General features: G+C 35.3%; 1 protein-coding gene across 2 annotated transcripts in view; it reads right to left on the bottom strand.

The window, feature by feature from the left end:
* RXFP1 (relaxin family peptide receptor 1) overlaps window positions 1-25,198 on the bottom strand; it is a 78,141-nt gene that overhangs the window by 10,037 nt on the left and 42,906 nt on the right. For both annotated transcript variants that reach the window (XM_045831286.1, XM_045831287.1), the window contains exons 4-12: window positions 24,966-25,071; window positions 20,547-20,618; window positions 17,364-17,435; window positions 13,889-13,960; window positions 13,728-13,799; window positions 13,087-13,161; window positions 4,978-5,049; window positions 3,066-3,137; window positions 1,462-1,533 (exon numbers count right to left, since the gene is read on the bottom strand). In XM_045831286.1, coding sequence (XP_045687242.1) covers window positions 1,462-1,533; window positions 3,066-3,137; window positions 4,978-5,049; window positions 13,087-13,161; window positions 13,728-13,799; window positions 13,889-13,960; window positions 17,364-17,435; window positions 20,547-20,618; window positions 24,966-25,071 — 685 coding nt within the window. The remainder of the gene's footprint in view (window positions 1-1,461; window positions 1,534-3,065; window positions 3,138-4,977; window positions 5,050-13,086; window positions 13,162-13,727; window positions 13,800-13,888; window positions 13,961-17,363; window positions 17,436-20,546; window positions 20,619-24,965; window positions 25,072-25,198) is intronic.

Below are 25,198 nucleotides of genomic sequence, written 5' to 3'. Positions count from 1 at the left end.
AATAGCCAATACAACAATGGCTGTTCAGTGTGAATAAATCAAAATTATACCTAATTTTTGTCAGATCTGCAAAAGATATATATTTTTTGGTGTGCTGCAGAATTTTAGCAATTAGTTTGTATGTGAGATGAGATGAAAATGGTTGAAAATTGTTGGCTCACACCATTTACAAAATTAACTCAAAACAGATCAGAGACCTAAATATAAAAACTAAAACTATAAACTATTACAAGAATATCTTTGGGAAAACACTCATGATACTGGGTTAGGCAATGATTTCTTGCATATGACCCCAAAGCACAGGCAATAAAAGCAAAGATGAAGAAACTGGACTACAACTAAATTAAAAACTTTGGGGCATCAAAGGGAGCTATCAACAGAGTGAAAAGGCAACCTTCAATATGGGAGCAAATATTTGCATAGTATATATATGAAAAGAGTTTAATATGTAAAATATATAAAGAACTACTACAACTCAACAATGACAACAAAAAACAATTAAAAATGGATAAAAGATTTGAATAAATGTTCTTCAAAAAAGATAAATGAATAAGCAAATTAAAAGATACTTAATATCATTAATCATTAAGGAAATGAAAATCAAAAACACAATGAGCTACCATTTCATATCCATTAGGTTAGCTGTTATCAACAAAATAGAAAATAAAAAGTGTCATTGAAGCTGTGGAGAAATCAGAACCATTGTACATTGCTAGTGAGAATGTAAAATGGTGTACTTTCTATGGAAAACAGTATGGAGTTTCCTAAAAAAATTAAAAATGGAATTACCGTATAATCCCACAACTCTACTTCTGAGGGTATATACAGAAAAGAATTGAAAGCAAGGTCTTGAATTGAAATTTGTACAACCATAGTAGCATAAATCGCAATAGCTGAAAGGTTGAAACAATCCAAATGTCCATCATGGATGAATGGATAAACACAATGTGGTATATACACACAGTAGATTATTATTGTAAAAAATAATCTTAATTCATTAACTATAAAATGAAATACAAATAATTAATGAATTACTAGTATTTACAATAAGAATATTCAGACATTCTGACACATGCTACAACATAGATGGATTTTGAAAACATTCTGCTAAGTGAAATAAGCCAGTTATGAAAGGACAAATATTGTACGATTCCATGGCTATGTGAGGTAGCTAGGATAGTCAAATTTATAGAGACAGTACATAAAGTGGTGGATGTTGGTGTGTGTGGGGGTCTGGGAAATTATTGTTTAACAGGTATGGAGTTTCAGTTTGGGAAGATGAAAATGTTCTACATGTAGATGGTGGTGATGATTATACAATAATGTAAATGTAGTTAATGCCACTAAACTGTACACTTAAAAATAGTTAAAATTGTAAATTTTATCTTGCACACATTTTATCACAATTTAAAACAGAAAAGAAATTAAGAAACAAAGTGACAAAATTAGTATCAGTCTTACAATTTCGAGAGCTCCTTCAGATTCTTAAATACATGTGGTGAAAAACTTTCAATCTTATTACTTCCTAAATCCCTAGGGAAATAATTGCAAAAGTTATGTTATTTTCTTGAGACTTTATTTATTGTTCTATAATTGAATAGTAAACCATTGTACCACCTTTAACAATGCTATGGAGTTATATTAATTATCAGATGTCTAAAAGTTTTTTAAAAGGGAGTGAAATGATACAAATATTTTGTCTCATTTCATCACTCCCTCAGAGACAAATACTTGATGGCATTTGACCTGGTCCTAATAGGTACAGTTTTCTAATTCAATTGATGTATGTGTTGTGCTTCTTCTTTTTCCTTCCTTCATACCCTCCTTTCTTCTTTCCATGTTAGAGTAGAAATACAGTTTGGAGCTTTAATTTTTAATTTTGCTTGGGTTTATTATCATTTTGAAATTGAAGTGGATTTTCAAGAGCACATTTCTTTCACAGTTGATACGCACTGGATCCTATACACTCCTTGGGCAGGATATAGGTGTTCTCTCCTCTGTTCTCCCATAAACTACCTGTGCACACTTCTTTCAATAGTGCACATAGCACGTACAATACATGCAGCATATGTAACATCATATTAAAACTGTTTCTATATATGTGCTCCTCTTCTGAAAGATATGAGTTCTTTGAGTACAAGAACTATGCTTGTTCATCTTGGGTATCTGATATCTAGCTTAATTTTCAACTAGCTCTTCCTTTTAAAAAATTTATTAATGTAGAGTCAGTATACAATGTTGTATTACTTTCAGGTATACCACATATTGGGACCAGCTATTCTTTCTACCCCCAATTAGAAGACTACTAATAAACCGAATCTGCCTGCTTCATATTTAAGCAAAAGTGGTGGCACAATTCCAGTTCCCTGTGTGGGAAGCCAAGTAAAACATGAGTCATGTTAGTGAGGCAATGTGAAAAACAGATTTAGAGCAGTCCACTAGAATATTAAAACTCCATATATCATGTTCAACAGTTTCAGGTGGGAGTGCTGGCTATCAGAGCAAATTCTGACATATAGTTCTTACATCATAAATCATGTAATGGGATACGGTTGGCCTAGATCCTAAGTGACATATAAAAGGACCACTTAATTTATCTCTCTCTTTCATTATTGTTGGTTGGGATGTTACCCACAGCAGTGTCCAATTTCTCTATGAATCAAAGATTATTCTTTGGTTTCAGAATCAGCAAAGTAAAGTCTTTTTATTTTAAAGATCTCTGGATCCTAACTCTTTAGGAAACTTAAAAACAAATTTGGGGTCCCTCTAGCAATAGAATAGAGTGGTGTAGGATGTATTTTATTTATTAAATTTTCCCTAACTTTATTCTTTCTCTGCATGTATGTTTCCTTTACCTCACTTTCCTCAAATATCTATCTTACATTTTTCTTTAATGCACATTTTAATGAGCTCTCGGAATTCCTTCATGGCTCAAGATGTATATAAATTGTGCTAAGAAAAGAGATAATAACTATTTCTTCATGTATAACAACAGATAAGTGTAACAAGTATGAATTAAAAACAGTAGAAAGAAAAGTTTCATCAATATATTTAATCAAACTTACAATTCATCTAGTCTGTGGAGGGGTGCAAAAGTATTTTCCTTAAGGTGATTAATTTTGTTTTTTCCCATTACCCTGAAAGTAAAAAGAAACACACTGTAGCTGAGTTCTTGAGGGAGCTGATAAATGAGTTATTAGAAAGGAGATTAACAGTATGCAAAAACAAAGGCAAATATATAAAAATCTTAAATTTCCAAATCTATTCATAATGATAAAAATAAAACATTCATATTTTAAAGTGAAATAGGGAAGAACTTTGCAAGGGAAATAGTGAAAATCTCAACTCTTGGGAACAGATTATCATACAACTAGAGCATAGGGAGCCTCTTCAGTAGATGTAGCATGTCTGTCTAACAAAATACCCACTGGATGATGTCACTCATATACATTGGGTAGTTGATGTAATTTAGGGTGCAGTTGTCTAAGGAAGTCTAATCTAAGCTGGACCAAGTTAGATCTCTAACTTGGAATGTGGAATGACTGTAACCCTTGACAGTTCATTTCTGCACGGATCTCAGGTGTATGAGCTAACACAGACAAGTCAAAGGATTTCCATTTCTTTAAACATTGTGTGACATGCTTAGAAATTGGCCTCATCCCATCCTTTAGGATTTATTTCCTCCCAGCACTCGAAACTGTTACCACCTCCTCCCAATATCTCTGGACCAGAAAAGCACAAGCACTTGCCAAGAGGAAACTCATAAATAATTTCTTCATGCAGAGGTTTCTTGAAAAACAAAAACAAGTAGAGTGAAAGAGAAGTTCTAAGTTTTTTTGGATATATATTTGGTGTATATTCTTTACGTGAATTTGGTTTCCTTTGGGCAATCAATATGAACTATGTTGCACGATTGACATGGAACATCTTCCCTCTGAAGACTGCTGAACTCACTGCAGAAGCGGTCAAATAGTTCAGAGCCTCGAATCCGTTGTGATGGGAGGTGTAACTGGAGAAAAATTATTGTTGTTTCAGTTGCTGCTATGGCATTGCCTATGCACAGGGGTCCTATGTGTTCTAGTGTGATGGTTTTCAAACTTTTCTACGGTAACCCCACAGTGAAAAAATGCATTTTACTTAGGGGCATAAAATACCACCAAATAATCCAAGATTCTTGAAACAATACATTTAATGACCTGAATTGCACTCTGATATTTTTATTCAATTCAGTTCAACTTTATTTGTAAAGAAATAATGGTAAGAACATACTACATTGTTTTCATCACTCACTGTGAGTTGCAACCCACAATTTGAGAAAAAAAAACACACTGTCTTGGAAAAATAAACCAAAAATTAGGCAGGTTAAATAAATGGAAAATAATATAAATGTATTTTTATATTAAAGGAAGCTCCAGAATCCTTTACTTTCATGGAAGAGGAATGTGATTTTAAAATAGGCCAGAGAGGCATAAGGATACATTATGCTCAATAACATTCTAAGCTTTATCCTGGTGTCCACAATTGCACACTCAGAAGGTTGAATATTCTGCAGCGTTCTTTAAAAATTTTGATTGTAATTATTTTGTGCCCACAGTCTTTGTAGTAATAATTTGTAAAGAGCAAATATTTTTGTAGGTTAAGACTTAATGTTTTTCTCAAAGTGAGGTCCAAGGACAGATTCTAGGTGGTCTATGAGGATTTCTTTCCATTTAAATGGGTATTTCTTAAGTTTGAGAAAAACAGACCTCAAACATATACTGCTTTTGTGCTGATGTATGTATATTGTGACTCTGTGGTTACTCTTAATTTGAACTTGAGTAATTTTGCCCCGTGCTTCAGTTTCAGAAAACTTCAAGTTGAGAGTGAATAGTTGCCATAATTACCATGCATGTTTATGCTAGTTTCTGGTCACATGAGTGATTCGTTTCATTTGTAAAGAGATATAACATTACTTGAAAAGGATAAAACATTACTTACAAAACAGTTAAATTACTGCAGGACATAAAAGTCTTATTTCTTAAATTGTGGATATGGTTGCCTTCAATGTCCCTGAAACATAAAAATAAAAGATAGTAAAGCTAAATTGTAATCATAGGCAGAAACAAATTGGTCGATGATTATTTGCTTTCTAATAAAATTTTTTTCACATGCTATTTATTTTACATAGATTCTTATACGTAGCCACTTACATAATAGCTAAAATTATGTTTATATAGATTTAATGATCTATAGTAAGAACGGTTTGATTCATCCCATCTGTATCATGTATTCATATGGGCACATATGTTATCCTGAGAAATGTGAAAAGAAGAAATCAGATCGAAAATTTTTGTTATGGTGAACACTATTAACAGAGACTTAATAGTGGACTGTATTAAGCATCTGTCCAGAGTTACTGATGGCATTGCTCTACGTGGTGTGACCCTATTTTGCTGTAGCCTGCCGAAGCTGCTACTACCAAAACAATATTTAGCCTTTATCTTCCTTGTCTAGATACTTCCCAGAAAAAAATTTCCATAGCCTTTACCACTGTAAATAACCTCGTTTGCTTTATTATATCATCACACAGGCCAGTCCATAGGGAGACCCAAAGGCTCTCCTTGGCCACCCACTCCCAGTTCAAGGAGCTGCATATATCAGGGGGACCCTAAAAACCCCAAAATTTACTTATAAAAATTATGTATTTATTCTTACATGTTTAAAGTTCAGTCAACTCCAAAGCACTCTCCATTTGATGCGATACACTTATAGAAACATTTTTTCCACTGCTCAAAACAGTTTTTAAACTTGTCAATTTTGCTGCCTTTTAATGCTTCTGCCATTTTTTGTTTCACTCTTCCATGCTGGCAAATTGCTTCCCTTTGAGGACTTTCATCATCCAGGGAAACAAAAAAAAAGTTGCTTGGGGCAAGATTGAATGAATAGGGAGGGTGGGACATGGGGGTCATCCCATTTTTTGTCAAAACTGCATGGTGTGGGCAGGTGTGCTCATAAGTACCCATTCATGAAATGGGCAAATGTGTTGAAAGAACCTTAAAAAAAATTCCCTGAACCTGAATGCAGCCTCTCACAACAATGCCAGCTGGTACACTGTTACAGATGGGTTCCCAGAACACACACCTAGGGAGAGAGTCCTGTACTACAAGGGGCCCACCCTCGAGAACATAACTAAGAGTTTTGGGGGTCCCTCCAGTAGACCCTACTTGAACTCTCCTGCTTTGTGACTCTGTCACCAACAGGAGTCTGGTCTGAGCAGCAAAATTTGTCAAAAACTTTATGCTTTATCATTCTCTTCTAGTTATCATGAAGGTATTCTTTTATTGCCCCTCTTTTATTATTAGGTTTATGGTGAAAGTTTGTAGAACAGAGTTAGTTGAGGTTAGGGACATACTTTCAAAAGTAAATGTTGGTCCTTAAATCTCCTCAGTGTATACCAACCCTTAGTTTAGTGGTCACCATATAACACAGAGCTGTAGGAATAAATTTCAGCTCAAATATATGAGCTAAAGTGTGACACAGCTACTAAAATCTGTAAGGTAAATACGGGGAGCAGTAAAAGAAGGGCCGATACTCTGCTGGTTAGGCTACATCTGAGACTGTTGGGTTTATTCTGGGCACTGCAATGAAAAACGGACGTTGAGAAATCAAAGTATATCTGGAAGGTCTGGATGCAAAGGGTCTAGAAATCCACTCGGTTGGAGAAAAGGGCGTATTCATAACAGAGAAGAGCAAAGCAGGAGAGAGATGTTTGAAGTCAGGCTGCAGAATACATCATAGGGTTTTTCTATGTTGCGTCAGGTTGCAAAATTAGACGTACTGATTAAAGGACACAGAGTGTTTTAAATTTAAGCTCACAATTTCTGGCCCAGAGAAGAAGCTTCTCGTCACTATAGATATTTAACAGAGGCAATACACCATAACTCAAGGATTTTGTAGAAAGGATTTCTATGCTACATAGAGTATTGTATTAAAATCTCAAATCTTGAGTCTAGAACATTCTTTTAAAGAAAATTTTCTGTTATCCTATTAAATTGGAAACTAAGCCCTTGCTGTTTTTATTCAAGTCATTAGTTTTATCCAAGGCTTTTGGCCTCACAGTGTACATCAGTGACAGAGACTGCCTGTTTCCTTTTCCTATTTTACTGCTGTTATCACCAATCGACCACCAGGTGGCGATGCTCTCTTAAGCCTCACAAAATATCCTTAGGTGCTTTTCTTGCTAGCTCCTTATGAAACTTCTTGTTTTTCCTATGAAGCTTGTGTTTATATTTGTTAGTATTATATTTATTTCATTAATTTGAAAAATTAGTAGGAGATACGCATAAAGGCATAAACTAGGGACTTTTATTACATTGTTAGTTTTATTTAAGTTTATTTTAACCTTGAGTTGTTTAATCATTCTTCCTAAAATGAGAGGCATTAGTCCTTGATGTGCAGGGATCTGGTTTGCAACATACATGTTAGCTGAGATATACAAATCTGCTTCTTGCTTCCCAGCTCCCAGCTCTTAGCTGAAAAGGGTGTTTGTTTACTTTGTGTCTAGACCAATTTTCCAACTTGATGAGCCTCTGAACCTAACCATTGTCTTTTTCTTTTTATACATGGCAGAACTTGCCAAAAAATAAAAATTTGGTTTCTAAACCAGTAGAACAGTGATAACAAAACAAAAACACCAAAAATCTTGCCTGTTCTTTTCCATTTTCTCTCTTATCCCCTAGTGGCATTCTAACCATGCAAACCTCCTTAACCTCCATGTTCCCCCCAACTTTTTAAACGTTTCTGGCTTCCATTTCACAGAAAAAATTGAGGTGATCAAGGAGGGAAAAGCCCTTGACTTTCTGCCCGACATCTATAGACTTACCTGTGAATGCACCTGGTCTCCTTCTAGTCTCAGATGACCCTTCTCCTGCTTTAGGCTAATCCCTCCATCTGTGTCCTTGAGTTTGGTTTGTGTATGTGTATGTCCTAAAATATATGGTCAATTTTGGTGAATGTTCTTCGGGCATTCTCAATTTGCAGTTTTATGTCTTTCAGGGTTAGGTGCAGATACATATAGCAGAGACCCAATTATAACAACGTAACTACATAAGGAATTTTTTTCAAGAAAAAAAAAACAGCTAGAATTAGGCAGCCCAGGGCTGGTGTGGTAGTTTCACAAAGTTGTTATATGCTCAGATCTTTCACAGTCACAATTCACATGTCCTAGTTTCATGGGCCAAGATAATGCTAAAGCTCAGCCACAATATTCCTCTGTTCTGGATAAGGAAGGAAAAGAAGGGTCTGCCTTTTCTTTCTAAGGAGATGTCCCAGAAGTACTTTTTCAACCTCATTAGTTAGAGCTTAGTCACATGGCTAGATCTAGATGTAGGGAAGTTTCTGAAGGTAGTGTTTTAGTAGGGCACATTTTGGTCCCCAATAAATCAGTTCTGTTATTGAGAAAGGACATCACAGTCTGATGTATACCAATTAGGGTTAACTTATTAAATATGATATTTAGTTCTCCATATCCTTTTATGGTTTTATTTGGACTGCTATCTCTTACTGCTTATGTAGCTATATTTTGCCTTCTGTTTTGGTTGTTATGTCCATCTATTTGGGGCATATATACTCATAATGTAATATCATTTATTACATTGTTATTAGAAATTGCAAACTAATATTACATTGTAATATTACATTGTAATATTAGAAATCACATTGAAGTATCCTTGTTAGTATAGTTTAATGCAAATTGGGGCCAGAATTCTACTTAGATAAAAAATATGATGCCTGCTTTGTTTTTGGTTGCATCTACATGCACACTTTTGATCAGGCTCTTGGTTTTAATATTTCTTAATCACTTAGTTGTAGTTGTATTTTCTTTTTGTAAATAGTACTAGGTAGAGTTTTGTTTTATGAGTCAATTAGAAAAACATTTTTTCTTTTAATAGTTTAAGTTTAGATCACCCATGTTTATTGATAGTGTCTAATATATCTGATCTTAGTCTGCTATTTGAAAACATGGTCTTACAGATTAAAAACATTCAACAAATGGTTTGATTTTTTAAAAAATTATTTCTTCTAATATTAGAAGGATTTGCATATTTTATCCATTACCAGAATAATTAAAACTTTCCCCAATACACTATATTTTCTCATTCTTAGAGAATAGCAATACTCATTAATTTCCTATTATAAAAATGATAAAAATTAGTATATACCATCTTCCTTTATGTTCTTCTACCTCTCTTCTACCATGTGATTTAGATAAATTATGTGCTTTTAATTAATGTTCACCTTAGAAATGTCAAATATCCACACATTGGGAGATTTGTTGGTTTTAAATGACATGTCTTGACTCCTAGGTGTTTTTCTTGATAGTTCTATGGTTTTTACTTTTTCATTTTGAAGCTGCCTACTCATTTAAAATTATTATATCTTTTTGCTGAATTGATCCTTTTCTATCATTATGTGATATCCTTCTTTACTCCTGGTGATAGTCCTTGTTCTGAAGTCTATTTTTCTCCAAAATTAACCAATGTCCAACAGCTTTTAAAAAACGAGTGTGGCATTTTTGCTCTTTATTCTATAGCATGTAACATCTCAGTTTTCTCTTGTTGCTTTAAGGTTTTGTTTTGTTTTCTTTTTTCGTCTCTGACTTTCAGCATTTTGACTATACTTTACCTAGTTTTTTCCCTACTTCTGCTTGGGTGTTCCCGAGATTCTGAAGTTTCTGGTTTGTTGCATTATATTAATTTTGGAAAATTCTTGGCTGTTATCCTTTCAGATATTTCTTCTATTCTCCTTCTCTCCTTTTTCTGTGACTTTGCACATTTTTCAGGCAATTTTACATCATCCCACAACTTTTGGATTCTCTGTTCCATTTTTATTTTATTCTCTTTCCTCTTTTAGGTTCAAATTGAAAGCTTTCTATTGACCCATCTTCAAGGTCCTAGATTCTCTCCTCAGTTGTGTCCAGTCTGCTGCTAAGCCTGCAGAAGTAATTATTTGATTCTCTTCAATAGCTTCCATCTCTTTGCAGTTGTGTCCCAGGTGTTCATGGATATTGTCCACATTTTTTTTTACCATATCATTTACCTATTAGTTATAAATATTTCAATTTCCCTGTTTGGAGGTTATAACATCTGAGTTATCTCTGGGTCTGGTTCTGTTGATTGCTTTATAATTTGATGATGGATTTATTTCTTGTTCATTTGGGTTGTTTGTGCATTGCTTTCCCCCTACCCTAGAAGTCCCAACACAAGTGAGCTCTACCTACCGCTCTGTAGCAGCACAAGTCCCGGCTGGGGACATTTTTCTGCCCCTTCCCTGGGGTGGGGTGCTGTTGCTTCCACTTCTCCTTAGGAAGCAGTGGATCTATGCCTGCTCCCTGGCTGCAGGAGGATTTTTTGTCCCTTGCCCAGTGACTTAATGCTTTTGCTTTACAAAAGGAAAGTCTAGAGAAGAAGGTGAGGTTTTGTGCCTCTGTGCCACCAAGAGGGACTCTCTTTGTTTCCCTTACCTGCTCCCAGTCTTCCCTGTGAACTCGTGGAGACCAGTGGAAGACAGCCTGTTTGAAGTAGCTGACTCTTCTGAGTGTGGGGTTCCCAGTTATTCTAGAATACTGTACTAGCCCACACTTAGCCTTTGTAAGTATATTAAAGTCTTAGGAGTTTTCTTTGTATGTGCTCTGTGACTGCCAACTGTTCACTCTGTGTGCTCTGCTGAAGGTGGGACACTGTGCATATGTCACCTCTCCTGGTCACTCCATAGAACTCTGATGGACTCATGATTTTGTAGACTGTAAAGTTCTTTCTTATTGGTAGAAAGCAGTATCATCTCGTGGGTGTCTATAGCCTAAGTGCAATATTCTTGGAAAGTGATATATGTATTACATATATAGAAAGTATATATAGGGGTGGGCAAAAGTAGATTTACAGTCATGAGTATGTGATACCCACAATTTATTCTTGTATTGTTTATTAATTATTGTATTATTTATTTGTATTATATCGGTAAAGCTATTTTTGGTTTATTAAAGAAATATTTATACTGTAACTCAATTTTGTTCTTGAAATTGAGCCATGTTGACTGAAAGTATGGTGCATTCATTTTCATTGCTTTGTGTGTATCATAATTTATTTTTCCATGTCTTCTAGTACCTTGCTCCATAATATATCCTCACTGTTTTCTCTATTTTCAAATTCTTTTATTGGTTGATTGATCAATCAATAGATTGATTGATTTTAAAGAGAGAGAGGAAGGGAGACAGAGAGAGGGAGAAATCGAGTTGCTCTTCCACCTATTATGCACTCGTGGGTTCTTGCACATAACCTGACTAGGGGTCAGACTTACAACCTTGACATAATGGGATGAAGCTCAAACCAACTTGGCTACATGACCAGGGTCTCTTATATTAGCTTCTTCTACCCATATATAAACTTGCTTACTCTTATCTCATATTAAAAGTTTACTTTATTCTCTTGATCTTCAGTTTACCTTTGACTATTGCCCATCTGTTCATATACTTATTTACTGCTTGTTTCTTCCTTTTTAAATTTCTCTACTTTTATTGTAGTTTTTACAGTTTTTAAAATCACTTTGAAGGAACTCTATTAAAGGTTTTAATCTGTTTTCTGCTATATATTTTGCAAGCATATTACCTTGGCTATCATATTTTTTATTTTATATGTATTTTTCTACTAAATTAGAGTTAAATTTTTTTTTGGCCAATACAGCTATCAGATTTTCTAGTTCATACTTGCTAAATAAAAGCTCATGGGCAAGGTAAAGATATTGTAATTAGTTTTCAAAGAAATAAATACTTATAAAGCAAACCTTATTATTACTAGCATTAAAAATGGGTTAACAGTTACTATTAGGACTGCATATGGAGTGAGTTGTTTTAAATAAATAAAACTTAAAGATGGTAATTTTAGTAATAAAATTTTAAAAAGTCCACTTCTTTAGCAACAAATCTTAATCACTTTATATGAAATGTATATATGGCTGCTTTTTTAAAAGCAAAGAGAAAGTTTATTATTATATGTGCTTAATAGCTCCTACATTTGCTTCTGGTCTCAATGCATGCATTTTTAATTGCTAATTTACTTATGTAAATACTAATTTTGCTTTACAACTAAGTTTGGATTACTGAGCGTGCATACCTATGAATGTACTGATCTGGACTAAAATTTAATTAAAACAGAGGGTATGTAACTTAATTTTCTGTTTCCTTAATGACTTGACTTCTCATCAGTGAGGACACTGTGCCAATACCAAGATGCCCTCTGCACTAAATACTGATTTCTGGGGTGTTTGCCTTCCCTCAGTAGTTCTAAACTAGTATGTTTTAAACCAGTAGGTCTGGTGTTTATAGTGTTTCTCACTCCTATTTTATTATCAGGTTGATAGTTGTCCCTTCTTACAACAATCAGTGTTCCTTACTCTAACTTCCCCCACTACTTTTAGCTGGCATTTTAAATCTACTGTGTGCTTAAAAATTTTGATAATTTCCTACACAATAAGAAACAGCGGGAGTTTTTACAGGACAGTCTATATGCCATTTCCTGGTCGAATGTTTTAATAGTTATTTAGTTTATTTATTTCTTCATTTACCTGCTTTTTAAATAGTCAAATTTATGGAGTATTGAGTTCTGAATTGGTGGCGTGATACCTATTACCACAAGCAAAGCCATTCTGTAATAAATTTCATGGAACATACATATTCTATTATGATTAGACTTCAAAAATAAATTGTAAGTATCATGTTCTCATTATGCAGAATTTAGGAACTTCAATCTTTTCACACCAAATTAGTAGGTGAACAGGTCAAAGGGGGGGTTGCTATATAGATACCATGACCTTCTTTCTGCCTTCTTTCTGCTTCCAAGTTTTTTTTATTTTTGAGATGTTTTATTTTGGTGAGAGTTTAGAAGAGTTAGTTTAGATAATGGGGATGTTTAATAACAAAACCATGCTAAAGTAATTTGAGAAAATGTGATATAATATTAGCAATGCATCATTTTACAAAACCTAATATCCAAAAGAACTGAGTAAAACTAGAAAAGTTAGTTGACTTCTATACGAAAAGATACAGCAACTTACAGCCAATTCAGTCTTGGCATGTGCTGACAAAGAGGTTTATCAGGCAAATGGGTGAGGACATTATTCATCAGTTCCCTGAAAAAGAAAAGAAATTTAAAAGGTCACATTTTCCTAGTTCTTTTTTTAACGTAAATCAAACATGGTATTATCACTATTCTTATGAAACCATGGAAATCTACTAATTATCTTGTCTATTTTTTTCTGTGGTGTATTTAAGTGCTTGTTAGTGACAAAATTTGACAAATATCTGTCATACGGAGGAAGCAGTAATATTAGTAAATGAACAAAAGCTTGTGCCTTTCAATAGCGGGCAGAGAAAAGGAGGTGATTTTAAATGAATGATAGTTTCCTTTAAAAAAGACTTACGTAGGATAGTAATCGTGTGCTTAAGAATGTTTTAGTAAAATATCACCATGAGGCTGTATTCAGTTTAGATGGGCTGACATTGTAGAAGACAATGAAAATCTTATTAAAAAAATTAGGACTACAAAATAGTCTCACAAACTATAATTAATCAATGGTTTTTAGTTGAAAAACCTTTTAGGGTTTTAACAATTCCAAATTTAATGCTGTTAAACTCAAAGCAGTAATTTTTATTCATGTCTTTTAATTAAAATATTTGCTTTAATTTTAGTACTTACAAGAGCATAAGAGAATTTAGTCCAGAAAATGTTCGTGGGGAAACTCGACTGAGGCGATTATCTTCAATTATCCTGCCAGCCCGAAGAAAAAAATTGATTCACTTATATGTTTTTAGACCATAAAAATTAATACTATAAAATACCCAATAAATTAAACATACAGCCATTTTAGTTTGTGGAGATCTTCAAAAACACCTGGCTTCAAGAAGGTTATTCTGTTATGACTAAGAAACCTGAAAAAGGAGAAACAACCACAATAAATTAGATACTCCTGATATCTTATAATAAGGGAATGGAAAACAATAATCATCCACTTTAAATTTTCTTATACATTCTTTTCATCATGCTATTGTCCTGCCTTTGGATCCCTAAAAGTTCTTTATCATTTATGTTTTTATGTCTTGTTTTTAATTCTCTCATAATCAGCCAGTAAACCAATCAGTCATGTATTCATTCATCTATTCATTTATTCATCAGATTGTTTTGGGCACCTACTCTACGGCACTATGTTAGGTATGCCATTTATTTCTTTGATGGGCTTGAGTCTAAAGGGAAGACAGCACGTAAACAGGTTATTACAGCAAAGGGGAAAAAGAAAGTGTACAATGTGCGGCTGCTCTGACATTGCAGGGGAGAAAGCATCTGGCTTCCCTGGGGTGGGAAGCAGGAAGATATGTGCAGAGCACGAAGGAGCAAGGAAACAGGGAGACTTCACTAAAGGAGGAACAACTGAGAAGCATCTTGGATGAAGACACGTCATTCACAAGACAAAGAATGGGCAGGAGTTACGCTAGATAGAGGAGATCGAGAATGACAAGTTAAGGGATCAGAAGGTAATTCAGTGTGGCCTCACCATGAGCCTGTGAGAAACACCAGTTGAACCTTGGAGGCAGGCAGGGGCCTCAGTTTTGGATAAAAGACTTTGTATGCTTTGTTAAAGAGTTTGACCCCACCCTTCCTACTCACCTTCTCGCTATTTTACAGAGTAATCCCCTTCTCGTCATTGTTGATGTTCTCTTGCCATGTTTGTTTCTAGCTCAATTTCTTTAGTGCAGCAATCCACTGCTCGATTGTGCTGCCAGGCAGTGTGACTCCTAGCTCTGTTTCTTATTCATAATGTGACCTTAAGCAAGCAATGAACTTCTGAAAGACTCTGTTTCTCCAACTCAAAAATGGAGATACTATTAGTTCCTACTTTTTGGGGTTGTTGCAACATTTGAGGCAATGCATGTCATCAGCACTGGCAAGTCATCCGTATTCAGTACAATATTATTTATTATTGTACAATACAACAATGTTTTGATTCTTGCCTCCCACTTCAGTTTCTTTCCTCTTCTTTTTCTTCTCTGCCTATGATTCATATACAAGTATTCAAATTTCACTTGCACTTATACACGGATCACACTGGTTTTTTTCTTTTCTCTACTATGATGGATCTTAAATTGACATCTTGGAAAAGTTTCTCCTGTTGGGAATCTCCCTTTCCCCCACCAAGTTTGATTTTCCTTAAGGGTAGTAAGGGATAATGCCCCATATTAGAACCACTTCCTTCCCTCTCTTGCAAACCTGGGGCCTCAGGTGGGCACAAGAAGGGTAAAGAACAGCTTCTATCCTCCCGGGAATGCCTCAGGGGGCTCCCTTAATAGCCAGTGAAAATCCCCCAGGTAAAGACATTTGATCCGCCCATGCACTCGGTGTTCATCTAGTTAGCCCGGTCCTCTTTAGAGCCATTCTTTGCTGCTCTGGACCCAAAATGGTTACTCCTCTCACTGAATCACTGTCAATCCTAACAGCAGTATTGGTCTGAACTACACAGGTTTAGGACTTCATTAAGTAACGACTTTTATCATTCTCTGTTGTTGGGTGTATGTTGGTGTTGTTTGTCCACCTAAGGCTAAGCTTCTGGAGAGCGAGAGGTTTGCCTCTCCCCAGTGAGCACAATGCTGTACCTGAACACAGATGTGAGAGTCACTGGGAGGAAGCTTGTCTGACTCACATTTCTATGCCTCCCCCCCCAACATGGTGTCTAGCTGAAGAACTTGCACACCATCAGGATTGATGAATATTTATAGATGAATGAAGAGCAGGTATCTAATGATTATCTATGAAAAACTAGAAGTCTGTGACATCTTTAGTACCAAACAACATTCCAATTCTATGAAAAGCAACCAGGGAAAGAGATGGAGAGTAAATTAATTTATTCTCCAGGTCTGTATCTCCACATTCATGGAACATTAAACCAAGAACATGCTGTTGAGTTAAGTCTGGGACAGCCATAGTGGGGATGGAGAGAAAGATAGTAGTGAGCCTGATGAGAATGAGTCCAACATTGACTTTGGCTAACCTGTTAAGACGTGAAAGGGCAGGGATGGGATAAAAGGGAAGAGAACATGGCTAACGTGATTACAGTTAATGCTTTGAGTCTCCAGTGACTTCTTTAACTTTGCTTGTAAAATGATTAGGTGGGCTTCAGTCCCAAACTCTAACAACTCCAGCTAGGAATCTGACTGGAAAGAGCTTCCTGGGTTTGGATAGAGAGCAAGGGGACAGAAATGGAAATACAGGGAGTTGTTTATTCTCAGGAGGATGTTAGGTTCAGCTGCTGGGTAAAACTCAATGAAATGGGACTTTGAGAAAGCCTATTTTTAAAAGCTTTGTTCTTAACCATGAGATACCAGTTCATACCCATTAGGTTAGTGGTTATAAAAAACCAACCCAAACACCACCAAAAACCCAGAAAAAACTCAAAATGATAACGAGGTGGAGGAACTGAAACCCTTGTGCTTTGCTGGTGGGAATGTCAATGATGCAGATGCTGTGGAAAACAGTGTGGAAGTTCCACTTCTGGGTGTGTGTCCCAAAGATTGGAGAGCAAGGACTCAAACAGGTGTTTGTGCACCCAGGTTCACGGCAGCAGTACTCACAACAGACAAAAAGTGGCAACAACCCAAATGTCCGTTGATGGGTGGATGGATGGTGGTGATGGCTGCAAAACACCATGAATGTACTTAATGCAACTGAACTGTACCACTTAAAATGGTTAAAATGGTACATTTTATGTTGGTATGTTTATCACAATTTTTAAAAAGCTTTACTCTTTTCCCTTTACAGTGCTTTTTTTATATATTCCTACAGGCAGGATTAGTAGAAAAAGAATAATTGGGGAAGTCTTTGGGTTTTCACCTTCATAAATTTTAATTATCATCAGGCTTTCTGATTTTGATTAAGCTCATTTGACCATTATTCCTGTCACCATGACTAATGTATGATGCGCAAATGGTTTTTATTATGTGCCAGGCATGGTGTGCCTCATTCTTCCAACACATTTTCTTGTTTATTCCTCACAACAATCCTGAAGTGAGTTCTGTCATAGTTTGTATTTTATAGTAGAGGGAACTGCTGCTTAGAAAGGAAAATAAATTGCTCAAGTTCACACACCTAAGTGGGCGATGAAGTCAGGCCTTGAAAGCCTGTGTGACTCGAATCCCATGCTCTCAGCCACACTGCTGCACACCCCTGCAGCTCTCCGAGCCACCCCCCGCCCTTCTCCACTGTTGTGGGCAGGAGGGCTGGCATGGAGAGGGAGGGGTCAGGCTGGTGGACCACTGTGGAAGGGACAAACTGATTGGTACTTACAGTTTAGTGAGATTGTACAGTCCTCTGAAAGAATAGGTGGATATGGATCTAATCTTATTGTTTTGCAGGCACCTGTGAAGATGATTATTAAAAGGAAAACATAATGAAACAGACTTTCAGTCTTGCAAGATGGAGAGGGTTCTGTGGCTGGATGGTGGGGACGGTAACACAATGATGTGAATGTACTTATGCCTCTGAAGGTTCACTTAACAATGGTTCAGATGGTACATTTAGGTCACGTGTATTTTGCCACAATTAAAATTTTTTTAAATTAAAATTGGTAGACATAATGAAATGATTTTGTGAAGTTGGATATCATGTAGCTTTGTTTTGCTATGAAATGCAAGTATGATTAGCCTAGTTTTTATTTAGAAATGCTAGTTATAAAGGTAAGCAGGTAATGGCTAAAATTTAATATTAGAATAAAACTTTTATGTGAATAAAACTTTAATGCACAGCAAGGCACTCACTAATAAAACAGGCCTGGAAGTCACACTTCTTTTCTTTTTCTTTTTTTAGTATTTTCTGCTAGAATTCTTCAAACTGGTTGGTGTTTGTCATGGTGCTAGCAGAAGCACGAGTGTGTGACATTGTTAAGGCCCCCAGCTATATTTCATGTTAATCACAAAAATTCCAAGCAAGTCATTTTTAATTTTGTTAATTTGACACCCCAAATCTTGTCCCCCCAAATTGTTGGAGAAACTTATGAGGTGTCTACATGACAAAGAAAAAATGAAAATAAAAATAATCAAGTCTAGAAGCATATAAATTAGATAGGACTATCAAGACAAGAGCGCATGCTTACATATTTAACTAAAGTCACACTGGAAGTTTGGCCTTGAGTAAACTGGAGGTCAAAGGAAACAGGTACCAGAGCACAAGCAATTGTATCATATTCACCCAGTGAAGCTTTGCACATCTACGGCCCCAGGTGATGAGGAGTGACCAGGTAAGGGCTGCAAGACTGATATCTTGCCCTGAGTGCTGGTCACAATTATCCTTTAGGGTATTCTGAGTTTATAGAGGAGAGGGGACCCCCCTGAAAAACCAGAATTATCCTCTGGAGGGCAGGCGCCTTCTAATACAGGCTTTGCCCGGTAGGTGAGTGTTCTAGAAACCCATCTGTGTCAGTGTACCAGCTGGCATTGTTGTGAGAGGCTGCATTTGGGTTCAGTAAATTTTTTTTGTAGACTATTTTAGAGCATGTGCCCATTTCATGATGGGTGATTTAGGAGCAAACGTGCCCCATAGCATGCTAAGTGTTCAGCAATTTTCCCCCATTCTCCCCATTCATCCAATGTCACCCCATTCATCCAATGTCACCCCAGTGATGTTTTTTTTTGTTGTTTCCCTGGAAGAAAAATGTCCCCAAAAGGAAATGTTTTGCCAATGTGGAAGAGGTGAAACAAAAAATGGCAGAAGCACTAAAAGGCATTAAAACTAACGAGTTCAAAAACTGTTTTGAGCAGTGGAAACATCTTGATAGGTGTATTACATCAAAGGGAGAGTACTTTGAAGGTCATTGAAGTTTAAACATGTAAGAATAAATACACAAATTTTTAATAAATAAATCCTGTTTTGTTGGGTCCCCTCTTATATATATTTATTTTATAACTTTTAGGAACAATAAGGGAGAAACCAATATGGACGTACTCTCAGTTAATTAGAAATTTTGATTAAAAGAGAGTCCCTATTTCTCCAACATGCAAGAAAACCTACCTTTGATTGTAAAATGTTATTACTAAATTTATTATGCATTCAGCAATTTCACAGATCATATTGTGGCCTAATCACATAGTGGGTAATCCATCTTTCTCACTAATATGTAGAAAGACTTAAACATGTATTTGTTTATTTGCCTCTAAGTATTGTAATGAGCAAGCAATAGAGAGTATTTCCTTGGGGCTGAGCTAAGCTATACATTTAATAACTGATTTTTAAAAATTAGCCTATTTTGATCTTTTATTAATTGGAACAAATTGGCTGTTCATAAATTAATGTTCACTGTTTAAAAATCCTAAACTACGGTGTTATATAAACTTGAGTTTTGATATTTAAATTTGGAGTTCTAACTTCTTTTAAACATGCCATAAGGTGGTGCTACAGATCAGAAAAATTCTCCACATGACCGAAATCAAAAGACAGAGTAAAGAAGTATCATCTTGAATTTTTTCTATCAGGCATAATTTTGAAAAGCTCTTTCCTCTTGATTTATAAATGTTCAGAATAAAATTCTAAAACACCCATTTTTATTGAAATTTCATTTTCAAATGTGAATAGTTTTTGCAGATTATCTAGGTTTTAAGTACATTTCATCAAAATGGATTAATTTTCCTTCTGATTCTGCTTTATTTCTATGTTATCTTAAAGAAAAATGTACAGATATATCTTTATGTACTAGGTTTCTCTAGTGTAAAGCCCAAACTAAAAGCAATATAGGTATGAAAATGAAACTAGAAATTCTGAGATGATTTCTAGATAGTATGATTTAGGCACCAAATATTTAAACCCAATGGTTCAAGCACATGACAATATGACTGAGTTACAGGTTGACCTCAATAATAGGTAAACATTACCTGGGCCATTATGGATTTTGAGAGTACATACATCACCTGAAAGTTCACCTACACTGAAGAGAAACTAGTATGGCTGATACTACCTGAGGCCAAATGAAACTCAATCTGCAAGGCAGATGTGAAGATGGAATTAAGACCCAGAGCAACAGGCTCAGTGGTTTCAAACCACGAGGACTTGCTATCTTAGGTCTAGACTGAGTTTGCAAACCAACAGGAGAAAACTCTTCCCTACCTAATCTTGACTGCAGATCTGGTAGAAGTTCCTCACATCTTTCTTTAAGATGTGTATTAAGGCGATCCATTGTGAAATAGTGCCGAGAGTACAATCTTCTGATGATCCTCGTTTTGGCAGAGTATGGCAGGAGGACTTACAGCACACACTCTCTAGTTTTTTAGGGCATAGGTATCTAAGATTTTTCTAGAATGGCTTCTAAAACTACTTTTTTAAAAAGTTACCTGTTCATCTACATCTAACAGCTTAGTAAGTCCCCAAAGAGGAATTAGATTTAAGTAGTGGTACAGTGCTGGTGTCTACATAAATGGAAGGAAGTAGATATGCCAAAACATGTTAGTTAATTTTAATACCAGGAATTAATTTTTTTCTTACAGTCTCTGAAGATCATGGTACTTCTTGAAGCCATAAGGAGGAAGTTTTCTTATTAAGTTCTTCTGAAGTGACCTGAAATAAAGGTAAATTTTGAATTCTTACTTGACATTTTTTCTTTATTTCTAAACTACAGTAGGGAAAATTATAAACTTTATTCACTTTAACAGCAGCTTTCAGGAAACATTTTGTTCATGGTGTTATGTTTGTATGCATAGTATCATTTAAAGTAGGTTTAATTGTTGATTTTGTATTCATTAAAGATACTCTCTTAAATTAGTTTACAGCACTGTAATTCTGACAAAAAACTTAAAATAATAAAACAGAAAATAATCTTTATGTTCTTTTCTAGTTATATTTAACAAACATTAGAAGACATCTCAGTTTTTTGAGTGACAATAAAAATAGTGTTTCTGTTTAAAACACATTAAAGAACATAACTTTATATTCTTTAATATTTTATTGCCCAATTTCCACTATCTTTACTTCTTTTTAAAATTAGTAATACAGGAAACTGTCAATTGGGACAAAGAATTCAACTATCTCTATTCAATGAGTAATCTAATAAGTTGTATAGAAAGATTTTCTTTTATATCACAATTTGAAAAGCAGCTTGACACAGACTGGGTTCACTTAATCGTGTTTGTACTGAAAAGTACTTAAATCTTTAATTTAAAAAAAAAACAGTGTAATGTAGTGGTAACAAAATAAAACAAGCGAAAAATCCTAAAATTTTTGCAGCTGAGATCCCTTGCATGAATCATACATAATCTTTCCATGTTGACCTCTTCCTTTAATTGTAAAAGAATGGATTTGGATTAGATTACTTCCCATTATATAATGCTATTATTAGTAGTAACATTGTATTAGATGATGGGACAGATGCTCATTGATAAACTGTCTGGAGGTTGATGCCTGTGGGACAGACACTGGGAAACACAGGGTGGACATGAAGGACTCAGGTTAAGACAGTGCAATACAATAGGCGCTAACAACGTTGTGAGGTTGTTTTGGACCAGTGTCGCTTAAACTGGGTAATGAGTGCTTCTTAAAGAAAAACAATTTCTCAGACTCCCTAAAACACAGTTTTGGAGTCTAATCTGAGAAACACTGCTCTAGATTCTAGAAGACCATGCACTCTCCACATGGGTATGAATGTTCGAAGGGAGTAAAAATTGGTTTTTAGGGAATGAAAAAATGTTTTACTTGTTTTAGTAGATAAAAAACAGGAATACATGAACAGAAATGTAGTATATATGTAGTATTAAAATTTCACAGAGGGGACACATAGGAAAAAATGCTTTAAAAGGCTTTGAGGGGGACAATATTTGAGAAAAATGTTAAACACTGTTCCAGATTAATCATACCAGTCACTTAATAATTTTTTAAAATTAATAAATACTAAACATTGATTAAATCACTCTTAGCTGCTGGTGGAACAGATTAGGACCCCAATCTCAATATTACAAGAAGAAGGTACGATACACCTAAAGAGATGCAAGTGAGATACTGTGAGAGACCCCCAGAGGAGGAGGTTAGTTGCACCTGAGCGGGAGAGTCTCTCTAGAGGGAAGGAAGGACCATTTAAGATCTCTTAACTAATGTTTCTTAGAAATTTGAGATTTTATTAATTGTGCCTATGATTTATAGGCTTTTTCTCTAAATGATGCCAAATATTTTCACAAATACCTCTCAATATTCACAGTGCCCCATGAAATGGAAACAGGTAGGTGTTATTATTCACACTTAATAGAACAAACAAAAGTACTTTTTAATATAATAGATTCTTGTATTTTAAAATTTAGTATTCCAAGTTTGAGAAGAGTCACACAAAGTGAAATGTGTGAGGGACCGAGAGTAACTGCTGGTTTTATTATTATTGTCAAAGCTAGCTCTAGTTTTTATAAAGAAAACTCTTATTATTGGGTTATGTAGTTTTAATGATGACATTCCAGAACCTTAAAGTCAACTATCACAAGAAGTTAATGTTTAGCAAGTTAGAACAATGTGTAAATAACCATATTCATCTGTTGTCTCTTTTGTTCATTAGTATTTATGTGAAACATCTTAAAAAAATTCCAACTTCAATGAGTATTATTTGGATTATTGGCTTCTTTAGTGCTACTTTTATATGATTCAGTCCACTTCTGACATTTCCCTATAATAGGTCCAACTCAAAATATGGAATGAGCCCAGTAATAAAATTTGATATTTACTCTCTAATGTATTTGCTCCAAGGCCTAGAGTCCCTTTTCTCTGTGGAATTGAACAAACACTGGGATAAGATGTGGTGCTGAATCACTCTTCTGCAGAGAAAAGTAGAAATGGACTACTTGAATCAAGCTGCTCAACCCAAAGTGCAAGAAAATACTATTGTTTTAAAACACAAAATAAAATAAGGTGGCACAGACATAAACTCCTAGGCTTCTTTCTCATCTCCAAATTCCTGTTGGGAATTTCCATGGAGCGACCTGTTCAGCTCAAATGGAAAGAAACATCTGAAGTTGGAGTCCTAATCTTCCCCACTTACTGTCACCAGTCTCCCCCTTCTTGGAGCACTTTATTACTCAGAATAGCAACCAGGCAGTCATCTTGGGCCCCTCCTTCTCCCTGTCTTTCTGTGGCCAATCATTCATGACACCGTTTTTTCCTTATACCAAAGGTTGAAAACTGGTGGCTAACATGTCTGCACACATCTCTTTATGTGTGAATGCATGTGTATATGTATGACTGGATGTATATATGTACATACATGTGTATGTATGTATGTGTGTATGGAGCCCGAAGAGTGTTTTGTTTAATTGAATTGAATGCCTGTAGGTGAGATATGCACTTTCTAGTTAGTCATTTCCTAACCCTCCCCCATCCCCCAGCTCTCTTCTGTTTCTTTCTACAAAGGTTAGTTAAAGTGTTTAAGAATGAAATCAAATTTTCTTCGCTGAAAAATAAAAAATGGGATTGGTGGCATCAAGTTGTTCTGTGGTTCAGATTTTCTAGTAATTTTAAATAAACAGTATGGGTAATAATTTTTTTCTTTGACAATAGAATAAAATCATACATTTTTATACCCAGCAGTTCCAGCCAGAATTTTCGAGGGTGTCCAACCTGTGGCCCATGGGCTGCATGCTGCCCAAGATGGCTGTGAATGCAGCACAGTACAAAATCGTAAGTTTATTTAAAATATTGTGAGCTTTTTTTGTAATTATGCATCGCAATGTTTTAATGTATGGCCCAAGACAGCTTTTCTTCTTCTAGTGTGGCCCAGGGACGCCAAAAGTTTGGACACCCCTGAATGGCAACTTTCCATAGGATCTCAGATTATTTTTTAAAGGGGTTATTATTATTTTTTTCTAGTAAGTCTCATTATTACAAAAAGAACTTTGTCAAATGGAGGATAGGATAGAATCATTCTTAGTTCAACTGGGAATGTTGCCTTCTTCGGCAAAGCTCTGTGGCTTACCCTGCCTGATGCTCTCTGCTCAGTATCAACTTGGGTCAACTTTCCAGGTGACTGTCAATGCCGGAAACTCCCCAGATCCTGTTAATCAGAAGGCACCACTCTCCCCACAGCTACTCCCCATCCTTGATATACACCAAGCATATGAGTTTCTGGGTTATGTGAAAAGGCAGGGCTTGCCAACATTTACATATTTAAGAATTACTCCTATTTTGTCCTCATATACCCAGAAGTTAGAGCCAAAAGTCACTAAAGTATTGGTATGAAAACAAAGAACCTCAGCAAAAGGATTAGAATAAAAGACCTATTTTTACTGATTTCCTTTGAAAGTTTCAGTCCAATGTATGTATTTGTGTTGCTGAAGTTTGTTGAATGCAAATTAGTACTGGATCAACAAACCGCTAATTATGAGGATTTTTTTTACATATATAAGTTTGAGTTACTTAGACAAGAAAACAATATCAACATTTCCAAGTCAAATATGATGCAGAATAGTTAAATTTTAAATATGAAATTCTGGGAATAGTTTATCCAATTTATTTCACTTGGTTTTATTTTTATTTATACATAAGAGTGTATTAAAATTATGTTCAATAAAGTCTAAAAGATCTCTTTCAATATGTGTCAAGTAAAAACTCAATAAAATAAGAAAGATTTATATAATAGTTTAACTGGCAGCTTTTTTACTTAGCTCATACAACTGATGGCATCTTTTGTTTAGATGAAATATGTTGATACTACTTTGTAGTATTGTTTTGTTATGAGGGACTAAATAAGAATATATGGAATAATTTAGAATGGGGGAAGCATTTAATAAATGAAAAGGAAATATCATAATCAACCATGGAACCATGATATAATCTTGGAATAAAAATGCATTATTAATAATGACAAAGCCTTCATTAGGATACTGTTTTACAGGTGTTATTCTGGCTGTCAGGATGAAGCCATTCTTTTTTACTTACATTGAAGTCACATTTGAAGACACCGATGGAACTGCTCGTAATTTGGTCTCATCACAGTCGAGCTCTAAGCCTTGGCAAATGCACTGCATGGGCACAGAACTGACCACTGAATGAAGAAGAGGTCGTAGGGCATGAGGAGATTGAGGGATCAGGAAGAGGAGGGTAATGAAGAGAAAGAAATAAAAAGCTGTGAAAATTATTTAGTACAACAGTAGATCCTGCCTTATCTAAGC

The sequence above is a fragment of the Phyllostomus hastatus genome, unplaced genomic scaffold, assembly GCF_019186645.2.
Source record: "Phyllostomus hastatus isolate PE091 unplaced genomic scaffold, TTU_PhHast_1.1 phas_contig_159, whole genome shotgun sequence".
NCBI classification, from domain to species: domain Eukaryota; kingdom Metazoa; phylum Chordata; class Mammalia; order Chiroptera; family Phyllostomidae; genus Phyllostomus; species Phyllostomus hastatus.
The sequence above is the reverse complement of the archived record's forward strand: the minus strand, read 5'-3'. Positions and strand labels throughout refer to the sequence as shown.